This window comes from Vespula vulgaris, chromosome 24 (genome assembly GCF_905475345.1).
Source record: "Vespula vulgaris chromosome 24, iyVesVulg1.1, whole genome shotgun sequence".
Lineage (NCBI taxonomy): Eukaryota > Metazoa > Arthropoda > Insecta > Hymenoptera > Vespidae > Vespula > Vespula vulgaris.
In genome coordinates, this window is record NC_066609.1 from 428,503 (window position 1) to 451,175 (window position 22,673).

General features: G+C 36.3%; 1 protein-coding gene across 6 annotated transcripts in view; it reads right to left on the reverse strand.

The window, feature by feature from the left end:
- Positions 1-22,673, reverse strand: part of LOC127071960 (uncharacterized) — a 269,111-nt gene that overhangs the window by 175,713 nt on the left and 70,725 nt on the right. For 3 of the 6 annotated variants that reach the window (XM_051011837.1, XM_051011838.1, XM_051011836.1), the window contains exons 8-9: positions 735-837; positions 453-482 (exon numbers count right to left, since the gene is read on the reverse strand). In XM_051011837.1, the coding sequence (XP_050867794.1) occupies positions 453-482; positions 735-837 (133 nt within the window). Of the gene's footprint in view, positions 1-452; positions 483-734; positions 838-4,109; positions 4,603-22,673 lie in introns of those variants that run through there. The other 3 variants (XM_051011839.1, XM_051011840.1, XM_051011841.1) reach the window with 2 other exon arrangements.

The window sequence follows — 22,673 nt, forward strand, 5'->3', positions numbered from 1 at the left end:
GAGAGAGAACAGCTTAGTCCAATGGTATGTCTTCGTCTGACCTTTGGCTGGGTCGATTCGCGCAACCCAACTCCGACGACCCCGTTTGACCTCGCTTCATCGACCACGGCCGAAGAGAGAGAGAGAGAGAGAGAGAGAGAGAGACCTGGACATTGTGGGTCGGGGACGTAAGTACGATCCTCTCTCTTTCTCTTTTCATTTTCTCTTTCTCTCTCTCTCTCTCATACACACATACACACACATTCACTTTTTTACCGACAAAGGACAAAAAACAACGCGTCGTCGGAAGATTTTCCATTTCGAAATCGATCTGACCTCATTTATCCCAACTACCACTCAAACCTCACCCTAACTTCATCTCACTAATCTAACCCTATCCCTTTTGACACGTGTTGTTCGATTATTAATGTTTAATATTAATCGATAAAAACGAACGTGAAAAAGAGAGATACTTTTATTTTCTACGCCATGTTTTTCTTCTCCTGACGATTACGACGATAAGCATGTAAATAAGAAGAAGAAAAAAAAAAGAAGAAGAGATATGAATAAATCAATAAAAATATAGTATTCGAATACTTTCACGATTTCACGAGATTACGCAAACGCGGACCATTTAAATGTTTCAGTATGAAATAACTTGCTCATTCATTTAACTTCTTATAATCTTGAATAATCGTGAAATGTTTAGAGGTAACGTTAATGATATATATATGTATCTATATATATATATATACCTTTTTCTAGATGCTGAGTAATTGGGCTTTGCACTCTGGGCGTTGGTTGCAATTGTGACGTGTTGTTACCAGGACGTCCTCGTGATCTCCTTCCTGGTCTGGGCTATAAAAGAAGACAAATTTTCGAAATATTACTTATTTATAAACTATTTTCCTATCTTTTTTTTTTTTTTTTTAATCGAAATAAACATCGTAATTATTTAAAATAAGTACAAGGATTACTGGTCGATTAATAAGATCGATCGATCGATCGATGAAAAAATGATCTACTTTTGCTCTTTTTACATTCTTTTTTTAAATATAAAACTATGTATAAATGCTGAAAATAAAAATAACGCGCGATGAGTATAGATCACTAGACATATTTCGATTTTTAGCAATTTTTCAGCGATACGTGTAACTAACAAAATCGTTTTACATCAGCAAACACTGATCTTTAGTTACGTTACACGCACCCACATATATACACACACATGTATGCAACCTGCCGCGTATAATTACGTATATATATATACATACAACATATATATATATATACACGTACGATAAAAATATATAGATAATCGTAACACGTTTCAGAACAACGATTGTGTTCCTTTGTTTTAATACGTAAACCATCGCGTCCGGAGAAACTTGCGAGTTTGTTAAGTTTCTTTGTAGGAGAATGAGTAGGGTATGGAGGGTGGGTGACGATGGGAGGAAGAAGAGGAGAAGGAGGAGGAGGAGGAGGAGAAGGAGGAGAAGAAGCGCCGTAGGAATAGCGTTAGGTGGGGGATGGAGGGTGGGAGGGAATCTCTTTGTTTAACTGTCTCATTTATTACCGTAGATAAACGTGCCGCGTTGTAGACGCGCACGCCGAGAGATAAACGCGACGAGATAAACGCGAGCGAAACGGTTTGCTTTGTGTTCGCGAGCGCGCTTGCGTATGTATATGTAAAAAGCTCAGCGTCCATGACGTCGGGCGCATTGCACAGGGCAATGTCGTGTAATGTAATACTATGTAAAGAGGTCACCAGGTACGTAGATAGCTCAGCTACGAAACCTGGTACGAAGAAATAACGGATGAGAAATTGTACGAATACGAATTATTTCGTAAGGTTCGAGTAAGTAAGTAAGTAAGTAAGTAAGTAAGTAAGTAAGCAAGTAAGAAAGTAAGTAAATAAATAAGTAAGTTAGTAAGGAAGTAAGAAGAAGGACTAATACATTATTCCACGATATCTTCTTCCGTTATCTCTCTGTTTTTTTTCCTTTTTTTATTTCTTTATTATCTTTTCTTTTCTTTTTTTTTCTTTTCTTTTTTTTCTTTTCTTTTTTTTCTTTCTCTTTTTTCTTTTTTTTTTTTTTCTTTCTTTTGGTTGAGATCAATCGCAGATAACACGGTTTTGTCGTGATCATTGGTTCGATTAAATCAATGTAATTTATGTATCTTTTTGAATGGCACGTTTATTATCTTTACTATTGATTGTTATTAAAATTTTATTTGGTTTTACGATAGTACCGAATGAACATCGTATCATTCATTTTATTCCGATTAAATTAATGATGTTAATATAATTGTATATATATATATATATTGTTTTTAGACACGCGTAAAAATTTAGTTACGAAAGTTTATCCATACGAGAATAATGTAAGAAAATATCTCGACGATTAGCTCGAAGCAAAAACACGTGTCGCGAACTATGGCTAATTTTAATAAAGTTAATGGTTAAAAAACGTTGCTGGCACTTTTATATCTTATCTTCGAAAAAAAGTATTATCTTATCGATACTTCCGTCACCTCCTCATGTATATATGTATGTATTTATACATACATACGTACATACATACATACATACATGCATGCATACATACATACATACATACTTGTTTCGATTTCGTAATATATTCAACTTACAATCTCAAATTCTCTCGAGAACGTGACTAATTATACTACAGAAACAGTATATTTAAAGAGCATAATCCATGACCGTGTCCCGATAATGCTAATCCAGAAAGATGGCATAATATATGTAAGCATATAAATATACATATTTCTATAAACAACGAAATATCTCTCTCTCTCTCTCTCTCTCCCTCTCTGTGTTTTTAAAAACTTATATAACAAGATCTCGAATATCCGAGTACGAGGAAATAATTAAAGATAACGAAGGATACGATTAAATCGAAATGTGAGAAAACGAATATGAACCAAACCCATACTTACATTAACGGGTTAAAAAGATTGACGAAAGAGGAAAAGGAAAAAAAAAAAAGAAAATAGAAAACAAAATTAATAAAACGAAATGAAAGTTGTATGAAAATAAAAGTGCCCTAGTAGACGAGAAAAATAAACTAAAAGTATAATAGTTGGTAGGATAGATAAAAAAAAGGAGAGAGAAAGAGAGAGAGAGAGAGAGAAAGAATCAGAGAGAATTCGCGTTAGTCGTTGTCCCGTGTATTTTATTGCAAATTGAGGTTAAAGTCTCTGGCACATGGCCAGGCATTTCACCTAGGCCGTCGCATTCCAACATATACTACATGGATACGCACGTTACATACGCGTCTTATGTGCTCTCTCTCTCTCTCTCTCTCTCTCTCTCTTGTGAACACATACACGTAACCTACTAGGCATTACACACGCACATTCTCTCTCTCTCTCCCATTCTATGTATACGTATGTATTAGATGTGTATATATATATGTTATAAAGCAGCCGAGCACTGAACACGACGTCGAGACGTCGACCCATTCTCCTCCTTCTCCTTCTCCTCCTCTTCTCAACTCCTCTACCTCATCGTAGTCGTCGTCGTCGTCGTCGTCGTCGTCGCCATATCGTGTACGCGCGTGCGAAGGAGTCGTCGTCGTTCACATCAACGCGTACACAACGGGGAAGTCCATGAAATAAATAGTTCGTAGCCCCTTCGCTCCCAGCCATACTGCACCCTCGCAATACTGTAACTTTAAATCAACGGGGTCTCTTCTCTTCTCTTCTCTTCTCTTCTCTTCTCTTCTCTTCTCCTCCCTACTTTTACTTCGAAAAAGTCTCCCTCGTGATTTTGTAGAACGACAAGTGCATGTGTACATTCTCCTTTGTACATGTACATACATGTGGATCGGTCTTTCTTTCTTTCTTTCTTTCTTTCTTTCTTTCTTTCTTTCTTCCTTTCTTTCTTTCTTTTTTCTTTCTGTTTTTTTTTTCCTTTCTTCTTTTTATATACGCGTGTGAGCGAAGCTTCGACGAAGAGAAACTACTACTCAAAAGTATATTATAACAGAACGCGAAATGAGAAATCTTTTGTGCGTAATTATTACACACTTTGAGCTGCTTTTTAACATAGCATACATACGATATACATAACACGCATACCTTGAAAGATCGTTTTATGAACTTACGACGAGATTATAACGAGGAACACAGTTGTAAGCGAATATACCGGAAAACTTCTCGTTGTGACTTTGACGAACGTTTTTCATCTACTTCGAATTAATATCTGAAGTTAGATTATATGTAGGTTATATATATACGCAAATATACATTGTATATACACTATATACACACAGTAACACACAACATACGTACAAAACATTCGATGCGAATTTTACGCGACAAATCTCGCAGTGATCTCATATAATGCCATTAACGTTCCATTCGTTTTACTTTAAACGGATAAATGGTAACGCGTTTTTGTGTCGTTACGACGGATATAGGCAGGTTATATATATATAATATGTGTATATATATATATACATATACGTAATGTGTCTGTGTGTGTGCTCTGCTGCCTTCTTCTCTATATATATATATATATATGTACGATGCGGAGAGCTCCTTTTTCCGGCATATGCTAATCTAATTAATGGTTACATGGAAACCCACGCGCGGTTGTATACACCAACTCCTCCCCCCACCCTTGTTACTACCACCACCCCTCAACTCCTCTTCACGCTCCTCTTTTCTCTTACACTATCGCACACAATCCATATGCACGCAAAATACGTGTATATATTTTACCACAGCCAGAGGATAGAAGGGACAGAGGAGAAGCACAACGAAGCGCGATGACACATAACAACGTAATGTATACACACTACATATACACGTACACACACACTTGTATTACACACAACACACTCTGGTAAAGTGCGTATCTATGTACCCGTTAAAAGTCCCTCAATGGCGTAACACACACACTACTTTGTCCATCCCCTCTCCTCCTGCGCCTCGTCCCTTCCTTTTTCTTCTGTCTCTTTCTATCTTTTCTCTCTCCTCTTCTTCTTGGAAATGAAAAACGAACTCTTCCTTCTTCGCTCCGATAATTTAGTGACAATATTATTCCAATTATATCCTCCCCCCACTATGGTCTCTCTTCTTTTTAGAACACACACATTATTCTTCGAAAGATGATACTTAAACTACTGTTGGTCACCCATCCATTACGTGGATATGAAACGAGAGTTACTTAACTTCGATGATCGCATGGCAATCAACGGATTCCATTCCATTAAGACCCATAATCTATAATAATTCTTGTTTTTTTTTTTTATATATATATTGAAATGTTTAGAACGACGTAATTAATTTTGTAGAATATAGAGTACACTTGTACATACATATATATATGTACACGTATATGTATACATGGTATTTTTAGTTTTTAAAACTTTATAGTTCAAGCCGACGATAAAGTATAGGAATACTTTAATACAACTTTAATTTGTTATAGATTTAATGTTTCATATAAAAGCGACTTCATATACATATATGTCTACGACACTCGTGTATATAATTATTTTCTCCTAGTAAAGTGCGTATCTATGTAATGTCGTGGAAGTCAACCAATGGCGTAACTATTAACTATCTTTCTTCTTCTTCTTCTTGGAAATGAATCAAACTCTTTCCGTTCCGATAATTCTATCGATGATATTATTATTATTTCCAATTATCTTTCACTTTCTTTTCTTTTCTTTATTTTTCTTATAGAATCAACCATTTTCTCTTTCTCTCTCTTTTTCTTTCTTTCTTCGAGAAGTGATATTTTGATCGATCACCCATCCATTACGTGGACAAGACTAGAGTTAACTTAACTTCGACGATCGTGTATCGTTGATCGACGTATTACTCTAACCAGTAAACTTCAAAATCGACAATAATTTTGTCTTATCTTGCATCTAAATCTTTTTACGTTGTAACCTTAAACGCGATGTAATGTTAAAGTTACATTCTCAACAGACGTCATATATCCTCTGTATCTTTTTAATATTTCCGCGACTTTATAACTTAATTCGCTTAAAAGTTTCAATAATTCATATACGAGAATTAATATTGAATCATACAGTAATATAAATTCGAGTATACGAGAGTTAACGAGACAATAATTGAACCATTAAGAAAAAATTTCCCATTGTCGGAAAATTACCTGCGTAACCACCAAACGATTTTTCTTTTCTTTTTTTTTTTTTTTTTTTTAATATAATACGAATCACGTTAATTATTTTCTGATAAAACTCGTTAGTTTTTAACAATAACGTTTTTAACAATAAAAAAAAACAAATTTAATGTAAATGTTGGTATCTACGCCATTGACGCACATACCTATATATACACATATATAGAAAGAGAAAGACACACACACAGACACACACACTTGCGTTATATGCGTGCTCTATATCGCATTATACGAGAACATAGTACTCTCGTACTTGGAGAACTCGAAGAAAAGAGAAAAATATACGGAAACAGGCACGCGAGGGTGAACGTTTGCGATAAAGGCCAGCCGGTGCCTCTTCAAAGGGTTAAACCCTGGATCGCTGCTCCGGCTTTGCTTGTTTACCGATTTTTACAGCCTCCTTTCCATCCTCAATCCTTTCGATCCTGTGTCCAACCGGTTCTTTGGATACATATACACACACATTTTATATATATATATATATATCGTCGTTATCTACTTTTATATACTACTACAAACTAGTCCACCTCTATCTCTTCGAGTTTGACCCCTTTCAGCACCCCTTTTCCTCTCTCATTCCTTCTTTCTTATTCTCTTATTTTTCACATTGATTTATCTCTACGGTCGAGCGAAAGCTTATTCGTCAAATGTTGTTTCTTTCTTTTTTCTTTTTTTTCTGGCATACGAAAAGGAAGTTGCTTACTTGCTTGCTTGCTTGCTTACTTGCAAGTGAAATTTTTGATAAGATTACTCTAATAATCGTGGCGGTATTTCTTAAAGAAATTAATTCGAACTAATTTATTTTTGTATCAAAAAAAAAAGGAAAAAAAATACGAAAAAAATAATTATGTAATGTTAAAATTATGATATAACTTATGCTAATGTAGTAATACCGATATAAGTTATATTACATGATTTAGATCGTACACTAATACTGATAGAAATTGTATTACAGGTTTCGGGCCATAGCAATATTATATATATATATATATATATATATATATATATATATATATATATACTAATACGTGCTCTACTGAAATCTAAAACTTATGATACAATTTATACCATAATATGGTTTAATTACAAATAATATTTCTACGTGTTACACCGAGTAGAACTTGGAATAGATTTACTTAATACACTTATATGTTTAACGAACACATTAAGCATCTTTACGTACGATATCATTTAATTAATTTTCATATATAATTTGCGATCATTATATTAAAAACTTGATCAAACGGACAGTCCAAATCTTCATCATTGTATACTTTGCTATTTAAATAATTAATCGGATTTGTAATTTAAGTAATTCCAAGCAAAATTAATATATTTAAATATACGAGGCATGAACTTCGTGATTAAAAAAAGAAAGAGAGAGAGAGAGAGAGAAGTAAAAATTAAATAAAATTTACACAACGAATGTAACGCACGATGATTTCAAAATTACACGAAAAGTGAAAGCTCCGTCATTGAAAAGGAAGCGATTAAATACTCGAATACGAATTGACTTAATTAATTTTATGACGGCAAAAAAAAAAAGAAATGAAATAAAATTTACAAAACATATATACAAATATATGTAAAAAACAAAAAAAAAATTTCTATCGCATTATAAACATACAAAGGATTAAAAAAAAAAATGATCTAAATAATAACGATGCCAATAACAATAATAAAAAATAAAAAATAAATAAATAAATAAATAAAAAATAAAAATAAAACATTTATATACTTTCTAACGCATGTTCAACGATAACAAAAATAATTCTCTTTGCGTTGGTAAAAATTCATCCACCGTGTTAAATAAATTCATAGGACGTTTGATCGAAAAAATATTCACACAGACACACACACTTGTGAATCCTCGAATCTTCTAATTCCATCGTGGTGAACGAGCTCGTGCTCGATTATATTTGGCACGTACATTATAATCTTTGCGGGTGCAGCATAAGCCGCGAGAGATATTACCATAAATTCGTTCCGTCGCGCGATTTTTGAGCTTATGAATAATTTCCGGTAGTTCGTCGGAGCGCGTAAACCTAGTCGCTAGTAAAGAAGACATCTAAGAGATAGAAAGAAGGAAGGAAGGAAGGAAGGAAGTAAGGAAGGAAGTAAGGAATGAAGGAAGGAAGGAAGAGAGGTTCAGTGACGTAAGGGGGTTGGTTGCCAGAGGGGGTTAAAGGGGGTACTGAGAGGGGAAGAGAGAGATAAGAGGAAAGGGACGTGCAGCGTTGAAATTAAATATGAAAGTGGAAACGTTGGCCGTTCGAGGTTGAAAACGAGAGAACGAGAGAAATAGAAAAAGAGATGGAGAGACAGAGAGAGAGAGAGAGAGAGAGAGAGAGATGATTGCCATCTCTTATACAGAAGAAGACTCGAAATAACCATCGGCTATTTTATTATTCAGTCTCTCATTGCGATGCCTGTCAAATTAAGCGAGAATGAACCGAGATATAACGAGGCAACGGTAGCACGCTCTGTTTGAATATACATATCTAGTAAAAAGAGAGATAGATAGAGAGATAGGTATAGAAAGGAAACGTTAATCGAATAAAATGTTCGTCGAAGGAGAAAAAAGATCAAATCGAAAAAGGGAAAAGAGAGAGAGGGAGAAAAGAGAGAAGAGAAAAAGGAAAAAGAATTTAAGATGATTATCGAGGAGGATCGTAGGAATTTTTAAACGTCGATATCTTCCCGCCAAAAAAAGAATAGGGTATAAATGACGAGGAGAGAGGAAAAAAGAAAGAAAGAAAAAAGAAATAAGGTAAAAAGAATCGAAGGGTGTGAAAAAAGTATGGCGTATGTTACATCTCGTCAAATGAAATTCCTATACGATCTCTCTTGTACACGCCTCTTCCCTTATATTTTTTTTCTGTCTTTATCTATCTATCTATCTATCTATCTCTCTCTCTCTTTCTTTACCATCCCTCCATAACACTTTTGATAGCATAATATCGAGTAAGTAAAGAAACGTAGGGATAGGTAAAGGGCGTAGATAAGTAAAAGGCGAGATATCTCTGGTGGTAAGGTTTTTAGGGTGTATCGTATACACATACATATATGTACATATACGTATACATACACATATATGTATATGTATTAGGATATGAATCTTTCTTTTCGCCTGTATACTACTACAATACTATAAAAGCTCTTGTCAAAGTGTAAACGCGCGGTCGCGTGCTCGTACGCACACGTACATATATACATACGTATGCATACGTATATACCATATATACATGACATATATGACAAATACATATATATATACATACATGTGCGTGCGTAAATAACGTATATACATACATACATACATAGATACATAGGAAATACTCGTTCTATATATAAATCGTGTCTCCGTCGTGTTAGAGCCAACGTTGGCGTGTACACGCCAACGAAGCGGCAGATATTCCGATCGATCGTACCGGGTTATTCGACTGCCAGCGAGAATTCATTTTCCCCTTCCATTTCTTTTTCTATCTTCCTCTATCCTTCTATCCTCCATATACACCCCCTTCTATCTCTTTCTTTCTCTTTCTCTCACTCACTCCTCCCACAGTATCACCTATCACTCTTTTTCTTTCACTTCTCCTCTATCTCTCTTTCTCTCTTTCTTTCCATATAATGGATCATCCTCTCCTCTTCTCTCTCTTTTCTATACGCATGTCTGTGTCTCTGTGTGTGTCTCTTTCACTCTTATGCGTACTCATCGTCGTGTGACTCCCTCGACTCTACCCCTATTGCATACACTCTTCTCCTCTCTCTATAGCCCCTATGATATTCGCTCGCTCGTTCGCTCGCTCGCTCGCTCGCTCGTTCGTTCGCTCGTTCGCCCACCTGTCGTGACGATTCTCGTGCTCGTTAATCACATTACGTGCGCACGAGCGAGACGAAAAAGAAGAAGAAAAAAGAAGAAAGAAGAAGGAGGAGGTGGAGGAGGAGGAGGGAGTAAAAGAGAACGGGATGAAAGACCAATGAAGAAAATAAAAAAGAAGAAGAAGAAGGGTAGAAAAAATGTTCGAATGCGTATACACAGCCGATCGTACTAAATGTTTTTTCTTTCTTTCTCTTTTCATTTTTTTTCCTCATCTTTTTTTTTTTATTTTTCTTTTTTGTTTTTTTCTTTCACGTTCCTAGACGTTGCAACGTTCAAGGGCACGGATTAATATTGGAATTATCGATAATTAATTATCTATAATATTATTTTCCTATAAATTATCGAGTATAGAAAGAGTTGACTATTTTTTTTTTTTTTTTGTATATTTAAGTGATATATATTAATGATACAATTATTAATATGATATAACATAATTAAGATATATATACATATGCGTAAAAAATATGTATATAAAAACATATGTTTCAATAAATGTTCTATATTTATCCTTAATAGTGATAATACCATTAAGAAAATCTGACGATAAAATTTGACGATAAACGTTTGAAAATCGTTTACTTGTTTTAACCACCACATCGTAAATCCAATGGATATTAATCACGTTATCATTTTCGATTTCAAAATGTTGAGAAAGACAGAGCGAACGAGTGAGCAAACAAGAGAGAGAGAGAGAGAGAGAGAGAGAGAGAGAGAGAGAGAGAAAGAGATGAATAGATAAATGTTAAGCATTGAATGATATTCGATGCAACTTGGTGTTTACGTCTTAACCGCCATATGTGAATTAGAGTGACGCCATGAGTGAACACTAGACGAGGATGGTGTTATATCGTGCTTGCTAAATCTTCCTCCCTCCTCTCTCTCTTTCTACCACACCCGCTTTATACGTACATACGTTTTGATTACATACACACATGAACACATTCACACACGTTGTTTACTGTCGACCACTATTACAAATACACACCTCCATTAATCCTATTTTACTCACGACGTTATCAATGATTTATTTTAAACAACGTTTTATCTCAAATATTCCGAATAGAGATCACTCGTCGAAATTCACGAGGCAAATTTCGTTTCGAAAAATTTCGTTTCTCGAATAGATCGTAGAAATAACGTTTAAATACGCGTTAATAATAATGATTATATATAAACGAGAGAGAGAGAGAGAGAGACAGAGATAGAGATAGAGACAAAGAGACAATGATAATAAATAACTTACGTGAAAGTCATAAGCAGTCGATTATCACTTGAATATTTTAACGTCGACGATTTATCCATAAAAAGACAAAAAGAAGATGGCGGCAAACGTTTGCGTATAACGTGGCTTCGTATCACCACTACCACCAACAATAACAACAACAACAACAACAATATCCATAGAAAGTATAAACGAGAAAAAATTATGAAAAGAAAAAAAGAAAAAAGAAAGAAAAAAAAAGAGGCTTGAAGATTTCACTGAATCCTTTCCTTCGTGAATTTTTTTTTCTCTCTTTTCCTTGCTGCTTTCTTTTCTCTTCAACTTCTTTCTTAGTTTCTTAATTCGTCCGTTGATCACAAAACACACGAAACGAGATTAGAACTTGGCGTTACAACTTTTATTCCTTTTTTTCGGCCCTTCTCCCTCGATCTTACGTCTTAAGAGACTCCTCTAACGTTCGTGCGCGCGGTCCTGGCACGACGAGAGAGAGAGAGAGAGAGAAAAAAAGAAAAAATTAAATAAATAAAAATAAATGAAAAAGAGAGAACATTAAAAGAGAGAGAGAGAGAGAGAGAAAGTTTTTCAGCGACGGTACATCGTATTTGTACATATATTATCCTCTTTTTTTTTCTATCTTCCCTCTTTCTACTCTTCTATCCTCCGCTCTCATCTTCCTATATATGAGTAGTTAATTCGAATAAAAGTGAAAAAAAAAAAATATATATTATAATAACGGACGATGACTACGACGACGAAGAGAGAGAAAAAAAAAGAGGAATGGAAGATATCGAAGTGGATAAAGAAGAAAGAGGAAAAAGAAGAAGAAAGGAATAAAAAACGAAGAATTAAAAAAAACGTGGCACGTTCCAACGTGAGACGTTACTGTCGATGCGATCACATGACCAGTATCGTTCTACCGTTACTGTTATTATTATTACTTTTTCCGTTGCTGTTAACGTTGGCCGTTGTCGCTAACTTCTCGAGCTTCGAATTTTTTCGGTTATCCAAAGCTGTCTCTTTCTCTCTTTTTTAACGACTTTTTTGTTGCACGAGTCGCCAACGTATTTTGTGTCCTTGAAATATACTCTCTCTCTTCCTACACACACACACACATCACACACATATATATATATATATATGAATGTAATATGCATATTATATCGTACATAATGCGTATGTACGTATATATATATATTTTTTTTGCTATATCTTGTCGCTCGAGTTAAACGATTTTTCGTTTTATATACATACATATGTATATATATATATATATGTTTTTTTCTTCATTCCTTCTTTTTTCTTTTTTCTTCCATCGCACTTCCCTCTTTTATTACGGAAGAGAAAACAAAGATGGCCGTGTACGGGCGCGTTCCGTGAATTTTCGAGGCCAGTTTAGTTATCGTCGGATGGACGGGGTGTAGACGGGGTGGGGGTAGGGGTGAGAGGAGGTGAAGCGAGGTGAGGTGGAGGGGAACGTGTGGACGGGCGTGAGGACGCTGAGTATATATGTGGGCGGATGGGGAGGGGGAGAGGAGAGGGAAAAATAGGAGAACTCTTTCCAAGCGGCTAACCTTATAACACCCAACGGAACGTTGTAATTGAACGGAGATATACTCGGTTTAAATAATAAATAATTTTCTTGTCTGATCTATTACGTTTATATCTATGTATGTATGTATGTGTGTGTGTGTGTGTAAGTAAATAGATGGATATTGGTTACACAAGAGAATCTAGATCGACGTTATACTAATCCGTGTATGAGTACGAGTTGAAATAGAAAGAGAGAGAGAGAGAGAGAGAGATTCTTACAACGAATATATTTTCTCCTTATCTCTTTAGAAACTTATTCCAACGTAGAAGAAAAAAGAAATAATAAATAAACATAAAACGATTTACGTATTACCAATAATCACCTTGTGTGTACAGATATATGTGTGAAGTGTGTTGTGTATGCGAGAGTGTTTTCTCTCTCTGTCTATCTGTCTCTCTCTCTCTCTCTCTCTCTCTCTCTCTTTCTCTTTCTTTCTCAACGCAACGATCGAATATAACGACGAATACGCGAGTTCTAATTTGTCTCTTCTCTTCTTTCTTCTTTGAGTTTCGTTATTCCTTTCTCCGCTATTACTCGCAAGTGTTATTCTCGTTTAAGTTTAAAGTAACGAAGGAAACGGGCCGAGGAGAATCTAGCGACGTGCCGAAGCGTAACGACGAAGAGGGCGGCCGTGGGCCTCGAGAGTCTCGAGGGCTGTACGAGGAACGTTTGTGTGCGTATATATGTGTATATATATATATGTTATATATAGGAAGGGAGAGGGCGGCGGATGGAGACCGGTATTGGTTAGAAGGGTACAACTAACCGAGAAGACGACGAAGAAGAAGAAGAACAAGAAGAACAAGAACAAGTCGAACGAATCCTTCTTCTTTGATTCTCACGACGCGCGATTTATCGAACGAACGAACGAACTAATTAACTAACTAACTAACTAACTAACGAACAAACGAACGAACGAACGTAAGCGTTATAAAACGATAGCTTACTACTACTACGACGTACACCGAGGCGTATTACTATACACCGAAGCCGATATATAACTACGGACGACGAAGAGCAGCCGCACTCGACGTAGAGGACGAAAAACCGCGTAAGAGGCACTGACGCGAACTGCGATACGCGCGGTCCGCAGTGCTGCCGTCTACTGGTACTTCCTGAGCTTCGTGGAATCGTTTCCCCCACCACGCCCACTATAGCCTGCGCGCCGCCCGCCGCTACGCTACGGTACGTACGTTCCACTCCCCACCACTCCCCTCATACCCCCCCCCAACCGACCGACCGACCGACAGTCCGTCCGACGTTGCCGGGGTTGCGTATCCCCACTCCGACTGTGCTCGCTAATGCTTCTCTATCCTCTTTCCTTTCTCTCTCTCTCTCACTTACTCTCTCACTTACTCTCTCACACTGTATCCATCTTTCTCGAGCTAACCCGATCTCTCTCTCTCTTTCTCTCTTTCTCTTTCTCTTTCCAGCCAACTGCAACGAGCAACCAGCCGCCTTCGGAAACAAGGAGCGTCACGCGAACGACGATAATATTGCAAACTCGGCTCGCTGATGCATACCCGATAAACTGTCGAGCTTTCCCTCTCTGTCTCGGCCATCATCCTTCTCTCTCTCTCTCTCTCTCTCTCTCTCTTTCTATCTTTATCTATCTCTATATCTATCTCGTTTCTCTCACAGATTAGGGTACAAGTGTGTACGTCGAGTGCTACTGAACGACTACTACTACGCGAGAGCGTCAAATAAATTTGACCATAGAACTTCGGCTTCTCGATGCATTCATTCGTATGCATTTGTATTCGGTCTCTGTTGGTATTTATTTGTATCTTTGTGTGTATGTATGTTTGTGTGTGGGCGAACGTGTAGACGGTTCGTACATGTAAACGTTGTGCGACGATGTGCTTTAAAGAGATCGATAAAAATCTGCATCGTCGTACTTACCACTTTGCCTACGATCGAGATGATAATAGAGTACACCGAAGAGTTACCGCGGTTTGTTCCCATTGCTTGTAATTTTTTAAGAAGAAAACAACGGAACTAATCGTTCGAAAAAGAACGAGGATAGATCGTCGATTGTGTGGCCTTGATTCTCGTTGACTTTCCTGTTTTTTTTTTTTCTTTCTCTTTTCCTTTTTTTGCTTTTTATCGTTGATGTGTGTGTGTGTGTGTGTGTATGGGATGATATCGATTCGAAGAACTCGACGGGGGTTCTTTTTTCTTTTTTTTTTTCTCTTCACCCATCCCTATCATTCGATTGTACGACGATTCATTCGTATATGAAGTTAATTTGTTGATTTGGAACTTTTTGAAATTAAAATAAATTTTCGTCCAATTTGTTTTTTATTAACTCAATTCTTTTTTTTTTCGTTAATAAGTCTCGTTTACTTATTTTTCATTTTACTTTTTTTCTGGAAAAATTAATCGTATCTATCTACGATTTCGTATTCGAATTAATATTTATTGAGAATAAAGTATATTTGATACATATACATATACATGTAGTTATACTCTCTATAAAACGTTCTTTCTGTAATATAAATCGTACCTCTTCATCAATTTCATATTATACAATTTTCATTTCTTTTTCTTTTTTTTTTCATTTTTTTCTCTTCTCTTTTTTACGTATGACAAAAACAGATTTTGTGAGGATTAAATATGAAAATAATCGAAGAAAAAAAAAAAAGAAAGAAAAGGAAAGAAACGAAAGAAAAAATTGGAATAAGCGAAAAAAAGAACTATAGACGTATCTCCAGACTAGTTGAATTAATTTTTCAAACGATTCGACGCTATGGGAATTTTCGATCGTAATCCGTCGTCTGTCTCTCTCTCTCTCTCTTTCATGATAGAATTTTGAAATGACTTTGAACAAGAAGAGTCTCGCTACTTTCACGAAGGTTCATTTTATATGTGTGTATGTGTACGTGTATGTGTGTGACCGAGAGAAAGAGAGAGAGAGATTTTCAAGATCCGTTTTAAAGCCGATAGAAACGAACGGCGCGTTTACTTCTAACCTCCATTAATATATATATATATATATATATATATATATATATATATACACTGTTACGTATATTTCACGTAAGTATCTCACGAAAGAAATTTTTCTAATATTTTTCTTTCTTCCTTTCTTTCTTTCTTTTTTTCTTTTCTTTTGAACTTCTTCTCTGTAATTTATCTCACGTTATTTCATCCGACAGTCTGGAAGACTAGAATTAATAATCTCTATCATCGAATTTTGAAACGTTTCGACGTCTATCGCGAATAAAAATTTATTGTCGATATCTATCTATTCTTAGTTTTTGTAAATTGAAAAAAAAAAAAGAAATGAAAAAAAATAAAAATTGCATATCAATGCCTATGTAAAACTCGATCGATCAAAGGATTGTAATAAGAAATAATAATTAATAAAAAATCATAATTGTTGACAGGAAAAAAAAAAAAGAAAAAAGAAAGGCGACGAGTGATCGATAGATCATCTCGATTTAAAAACTCCAGATTTTTTTTTTTTTCTTTGATAGTGGATACTTAAAGGAAATGATCCATTTAGAAAGAACTAATAGTGCAATATTTGCGTAAAAATTCAACTTAATAATAAGGACGAAAAACTTTTGTCGTATAATAAAATCGTAAAATAAACTCTTGTCGTACAATTAATTTTCTTAGGAAAATGTACGAAGAAAAATATCGTCGAAAAATCATATTATTTCTACAACGATTTTTTATACTCGTATGTGTGTATGTGGGTTTCTATATGGCCGAGATTATATTCCATATAAATGAAAATTATATGATTCTTCTCACCATAAAAAAAAAAAAAAAAAAATGATGAGACCCGGTATACCTTACGATTATCTCAGTACATCTTCTTTCGTAACCGTAAGCATTCTTTAATTTTTTCACGCGAAATATGATACAGATAAGAAACAAAGAGAACGAAGAATAACTTTCGTTGGATGATTTCTCGCACGTTTTACTTTTTTTTTTCTTTTCTCTTCTTTTCTAACATTTTTCTTTCTTCCTGTTCTTTTTTTTTTTTTTTTCAATCGAAGGAAACCCACATTATTAACGCAATCATTTCAGGATATAATTTGCGTGACTTTCTCCTCTTTTTTTTCTTCGTTTCTCTTTGTTTCTTTTCTTATTTAAATATCAGATCACATATATATATGTATGTATGTATGTATGTATGTTATATGTATAAGAAATTGTTTATCCCGATCGATCGATTTCGATTCATATTCTTGCAAAAGTCATAATAGTTGAATTATTTTTGCCTTAATTCAAAAGCACAAACTCTCCCCGTTAGATTTCGTGTGAGGACCCCTTTACTAATTTCACCCCATACTGTACTCGTACAGGAGTCCGGGATTGTACGCGGAAACCCATTGTGAATCGGCGAACCGTGAACGAAATGACTACCTTTACGTTTTGCTGGGTACCGCTACGCGGAATTTATTGGCAATCAATATCGACGAGAAAGAGAGAAAGAGAAAGAAAGAGAGAGAAAGAGAGAAGGGGGTGGGAGAAGGGAAAATAGCGAAAAAATAAAAGGAAGAAAGAAGAGAGATAATAAAACAGTGAGAGAATATATATATATATCTTTGGTAATCCCTTTTCTGTTTTTGTGCGACCGTTTCGTTATTTTATTCGACGAATCGAAAATTTTTCGAAACTATTTTACGATCGAAACGAAAGAACGTTAAAGGGTACGAAGTTAACGATAAAAAGATAGAAGGGCGAAAGAATTCGAAACGACTTTCGAAGTTGCGAAGAAAGAACGTCTCGGGAGAGTTTTGTCGAATAAAAAGAAAGAAAGAAAGAAAGAAAGAAAAAATAGAAGAAATAAAAAAAACACAGGAAAAAGAAGGACGAAAGGTTACAGAGAGAAAAGTTATGGAATGGTAATACGTAAATCGGCGATACGAATGCGGAAGATGCAAGAGGAATGAGAACGATGAAAAGAGAGAGAGAAAGAGAGAGAGAGAGAGAGAGAGAGAGAGAGAGAGAGAGAGAGAGAGAGAGAGAGGAGGAAAGAGAATGGAACGCGAGAGAGAAGTGGCTTTATTTATGCGGCTTAGGAAGTATCGATCTGGCACGTCATTCGGGAGTAGTTCGGCCAGCTAGGAACTTTGTTGTTGGAAACTGCAAGTTTCGCGGTGAAACTCTCTCTCTCTCTCTCTCTCTCTTTCTACTCTCTACTCTCTCTCTCTCTTTCTCTCTCTCGTACAAACAGGTGGAACGGGGCGATCTGGCGCCACGGTACACTCCTTTGCTTCGCGATTACTTGTGTGTACACGTATGTACGCATATGTGCACATACGTGTATATATATATACACATTATATATATATACATATATATAGATGTATATATATATACTCATGGTGTTCTCCACCTTTCTCACTTCCACCAATCCCCTTTATATACACGAGAAAACCTAGACGGATATATACATATGTGTGTATACAAAGAGAGAGAGAGAGAGAGAGAGAGAGAGAGAAAACAGGCATGTATATATATATATATATATATATATATATATATACGTGTTGCGTTGACTTCGGTAAAAGAAGGAAAGAGAGAAAGAGATAGGAAGGGTAGCTCGTGCGCACAGCCAATCCAATACACCCTCCTCTCTTTCTTTCTCTCTCTATCTCTCTCTGTCTCTGTCTGTCTTTCTCTCGTGTGCAAGCTCTCTTTGCACGTCGACGATATTGCGAGAGGGTTGGAAAAGGGTAGAAAAGGTGGGGCGACAAACAACCCTTGCCAGAAGGGATTCAAGGAGAAACTCCCAGGGTCAACCCCTTTCCCAACTAGTAGATGCTGCGTAATAAATGATCCTACGCCTTTACGAACCGAATTCGATTTCGAAACACTCGTTACAGGAATTTAACTAGTTCGTATGTATGTATGTATGTATTTGTGATCTGTTCTTGGCGGAAGAGCATGTTTGCTTTTTATCGCACGAATTCCAAGATCATACGAAATATTTCTCTCTTTCTCGTGACTTTCGCTACAAATTTGTTGTTCAATTTTTGATCGCGTTCGATAGAGAAAAAAAAGGGGGAAAGGAAAAAGGAATAAAAGAGAGAAAAAAGATTCGAATGAAAGAAAAGAGAGAGAGAGAGAGAGAAATGAAAAAAGAAAAAAGATGGGTGGAGTACTTAACGGAGGATGAGTTTGAACGAGTGAGTGATACGAATGCACGTTATTACATACTACGAAGAAATTACCTCGGTGATATTAAAAATTCCTGTTTAACGTTCCAGAAAGATCAGGAGTACGATGCTCTACAAAGTCTACGGGGATATTGATCCTTTTCAGGGAAAGGTCGTATACGTACGATCATGGAATAGGACGATGATGAAGACGATGATGAGGATGATCGATGTATCGCGAGATATAGATCCTAAAAAGAGTTCCTTCAAAAAAGCAAAAAACAGAAATTCTTTTTTTATTTTTCGAAAAAACTATCAGGCACGTTCGACGTTCGTCGATGAAAGTTCGAAAAAAAAAGAGAGAGAGATACAGAAAGTGAAAAGAAAAGAGAGGGAAAAAAGCAACCGAGCGAAATAAAAAAAAGAGAAAAAAAAATGGAAAAAACAATGCGGAAGAGAGAAGAACTCGATCGAGTCGCTTTAATCCGAGACAATAAACAGGAAAAAGCAATAAACAATGGTAACATCGGCATGAAATCAACGTCAACGATAACGTCAACGATAACGGCAACAGTAACGTCAGTAACATCAGCGATCGACCTGACCGATCAAGGAATAAAAGGAATTTAAAGAAAAACAAAAACAAAAACAAAGTTGACGTCGACGTCGACGTCGACGTCAACGTCAACGTCAATGCGAAATCAGCGTCAACAAGTAACAATGACGGCAACGGTAGGAACATTAACATCGGTAACATCAGCAATCGAGCGATTCGGTTTAACCGATGAAGGAATAAAAGGAATTTGAGGGGATAATCGAGTAGGAAAATGAACTAATTTGCAGGGCGATGTTTTGCGTTAACCCTGGACATAGCGCTGGCATAACGGGTAGGGTGGAGTAGGATGAAGGGGGATGAGGGGATGAGGGATGGGTGTGTTTCGCGCCAACACCACCCGGTCAAACTCCCTTCTTCCTTTCCCTCTCTCACCATCACCACCATCATCACCACCACCACCACTACCACCACCACTACCACTAGCACCACCAACCACTACCACTACCATCACTATCGTCACCACCACCACCACATCATCGCCACTACCACTACACCATTACCATCAACCCTGGTTTTGAATCCTTCTCTACTACTACTACTACTACTACTAAAAGCTACCACCAGTAGGAGCAGCAAGCAGACACACAGTCTCTCCTACTATTCACCGTCGCCACACCCCACCAACGTGACCTGCCCGAGAATCAATACAGCTACCGCGACCGCCGCCCCAACCCTCACCGGTCCGACCAACCCCAACCACCCCAAACTACCCTCTTCTCTTCATCCCGTTCTTCTTCCTCAAAAGCTTCTCTCTCTCTCTCTCTCTCTCTTTCTTTCTGTGTGTACGTGTACGTGTATGTGTAAGTCTGTGTCCATACTTGTGCGCGGGCGCACAGTTTTAGCCACTATCCCTTTCTCTCTTACTCTCTCTCTCTATTTTACACGCTCTACGCAACCCCCTTTCGCCATTCTCGAGTGCCGATTCCCATTCTGGATTCGCAGCTTCAATCCACCCTCTACTCCTCTTCACAGGCTGCTACCACACCCACACTCCTATACACAGAGAGTATATGGTACGGGTATATGGTACACGCATACATACGTACGTACGCACGCACGCACACGGTGCTCGCTCCATCGACCAACCCTCGCGTCTTTGCTCTCTCTCTCTCTCTCTCTTTCTCTCTATCTGTCCGTGTCTGTATATATTTTTGTCTCTTTCCATCGTTCGTACCATATCGAGATATATCCAGAATACAAGCACGCTCGGGCAACCACCCCGCACGATCCTTTTAAATTGCCGGCTACCAGGGAAATACCGAGAGAGGGTAGAGATGGACGAGAGTTTACGAATGTTTCGCCCTCGAAAGAACATAGTAACGTAAAGAGAAAGAAAGAGATAGAGATACAGTAAAGCCTGGGAATATTTATTCTCCTTTGGATATCAAAGCTATCGCTCTTTCGGCTTTTCTGATATATCTGTTCGAACGAGGGCTAATTTTACGATCGTCTTTTCATCCCCCTTCTTCTTTCTTATTCTTATTCCTCGTATTCTCCTTTTGACGTTTACAGTTCGTTCCTTCGTTCGTTCGTTCGTTCGTTCTTTCGTTTGAAAATATACTAAACGCGCGTTACTTTCGATCAGGACATAGTAATTGGATGGACTATATATATATATGTGTATATATATATATATATGTGCTATATATAAATATAGATCTAAGTATCGCGTGAAACGATAGTTAAAACGTAGCTATGAAAGCTCATCCAGCAACTCTGTCTACTTTCGAAACTATCCCTTAATGGTCGCTTCCGCGGATCGTCTCGAAACTCTGCGGTAAGTTCGGTTACGGGCGAGTGTAGTCGTGGCTTTAATCCCTTTTGGCAAGTTTTCGAAACTCGTATAAGCCAGCTTCCGGGAGAAGTTCTTCGGCTCACTCTGGCCGTCTACCAAAGTGCCGCTATGCGATGCCGACCATCTGAATTTATCTATTTATCTGCATGTCTATAACGTCTTGTGCGTGTTATCACGCTTGATCGTCGACGGATAGATCATTGATCTTAACGATTAACTCGGAAGTTTCTTTTTTTTTTTCATTCTTTCTTTCTTTTTTTTTTCTTTTTTTTTCATTTTCTTCTTTTATTTATTTCGTTTTTCTTTCTGTTCTTTTTTTTAATATATTGTATTTTTTTTTTACTATTTCTTTTACGATATTTAATATTTATAAAAAAAATATCCGTGCTTACGTACGAGTAACGCAAGTTATTGCAATCACGATTGATATAGAAAAAAAAACTGTGAGAGTATTTTAATTAAAATGTTTACATCGATATAATGAATCATTAATATTTTATATAAATAAATGATCAGTATTTATAATGGAAGCATAAACAAACCAGACGCGATATCGATCGCTTATATCGATACGTACATGATATTTTATTATATTAATATATATTAATCAAAATAATCACATATATAAATAAACGTATATATATGTATCAAAATATCGTTAATTAATAAAAATAACGATAAAATAAAATAAAATAAAATAAACGACTTTTCGATCGTACAACATTCGAAATAATACCTTCTAATCATATACTTGATCGATTAAAGATGAATATATAAAAAAAAAATATCTTCTCTTTCGTAGAATCTCTCGATTATCTCTCGTCACGTACTATCGTATCTTCACGAAATTTTCTAGTTTAAAAAATTTTACCACTTCCGAATAAAATGATAGACCCACAAAAGAAAACACCAAAAAAAAAATAAAAAACATTTTTATATTTATTCGCGAATTTTCATATCGAAAAGAAAAGAACGGAGAAGGGAGGAACAAAAATAAAAAAGTAAAGAAAAAAAAGAAGGAAAAAGAGAAGTGATAAAAAGGAGATAGAAAGAGATCGGATTTGTTCCGGGACAACCCAAAGGGAAAATGAAATTCCGTGTGCCCTCTGATGATGACCGTTCGAGCGGGAACTTTAAAAAGTTGCTGGCCAAAGCGAAAAGGTTAGAAATTTTCAAGGGATATCCTTCATCTTCCAAAGGACTCTCCAAAGTTTCTATCATTAATGAGTTATTCTCCAGGAAACTTTTGAATCCAACTCTTTCTCTCTCTCTCTCTCTCTCTCT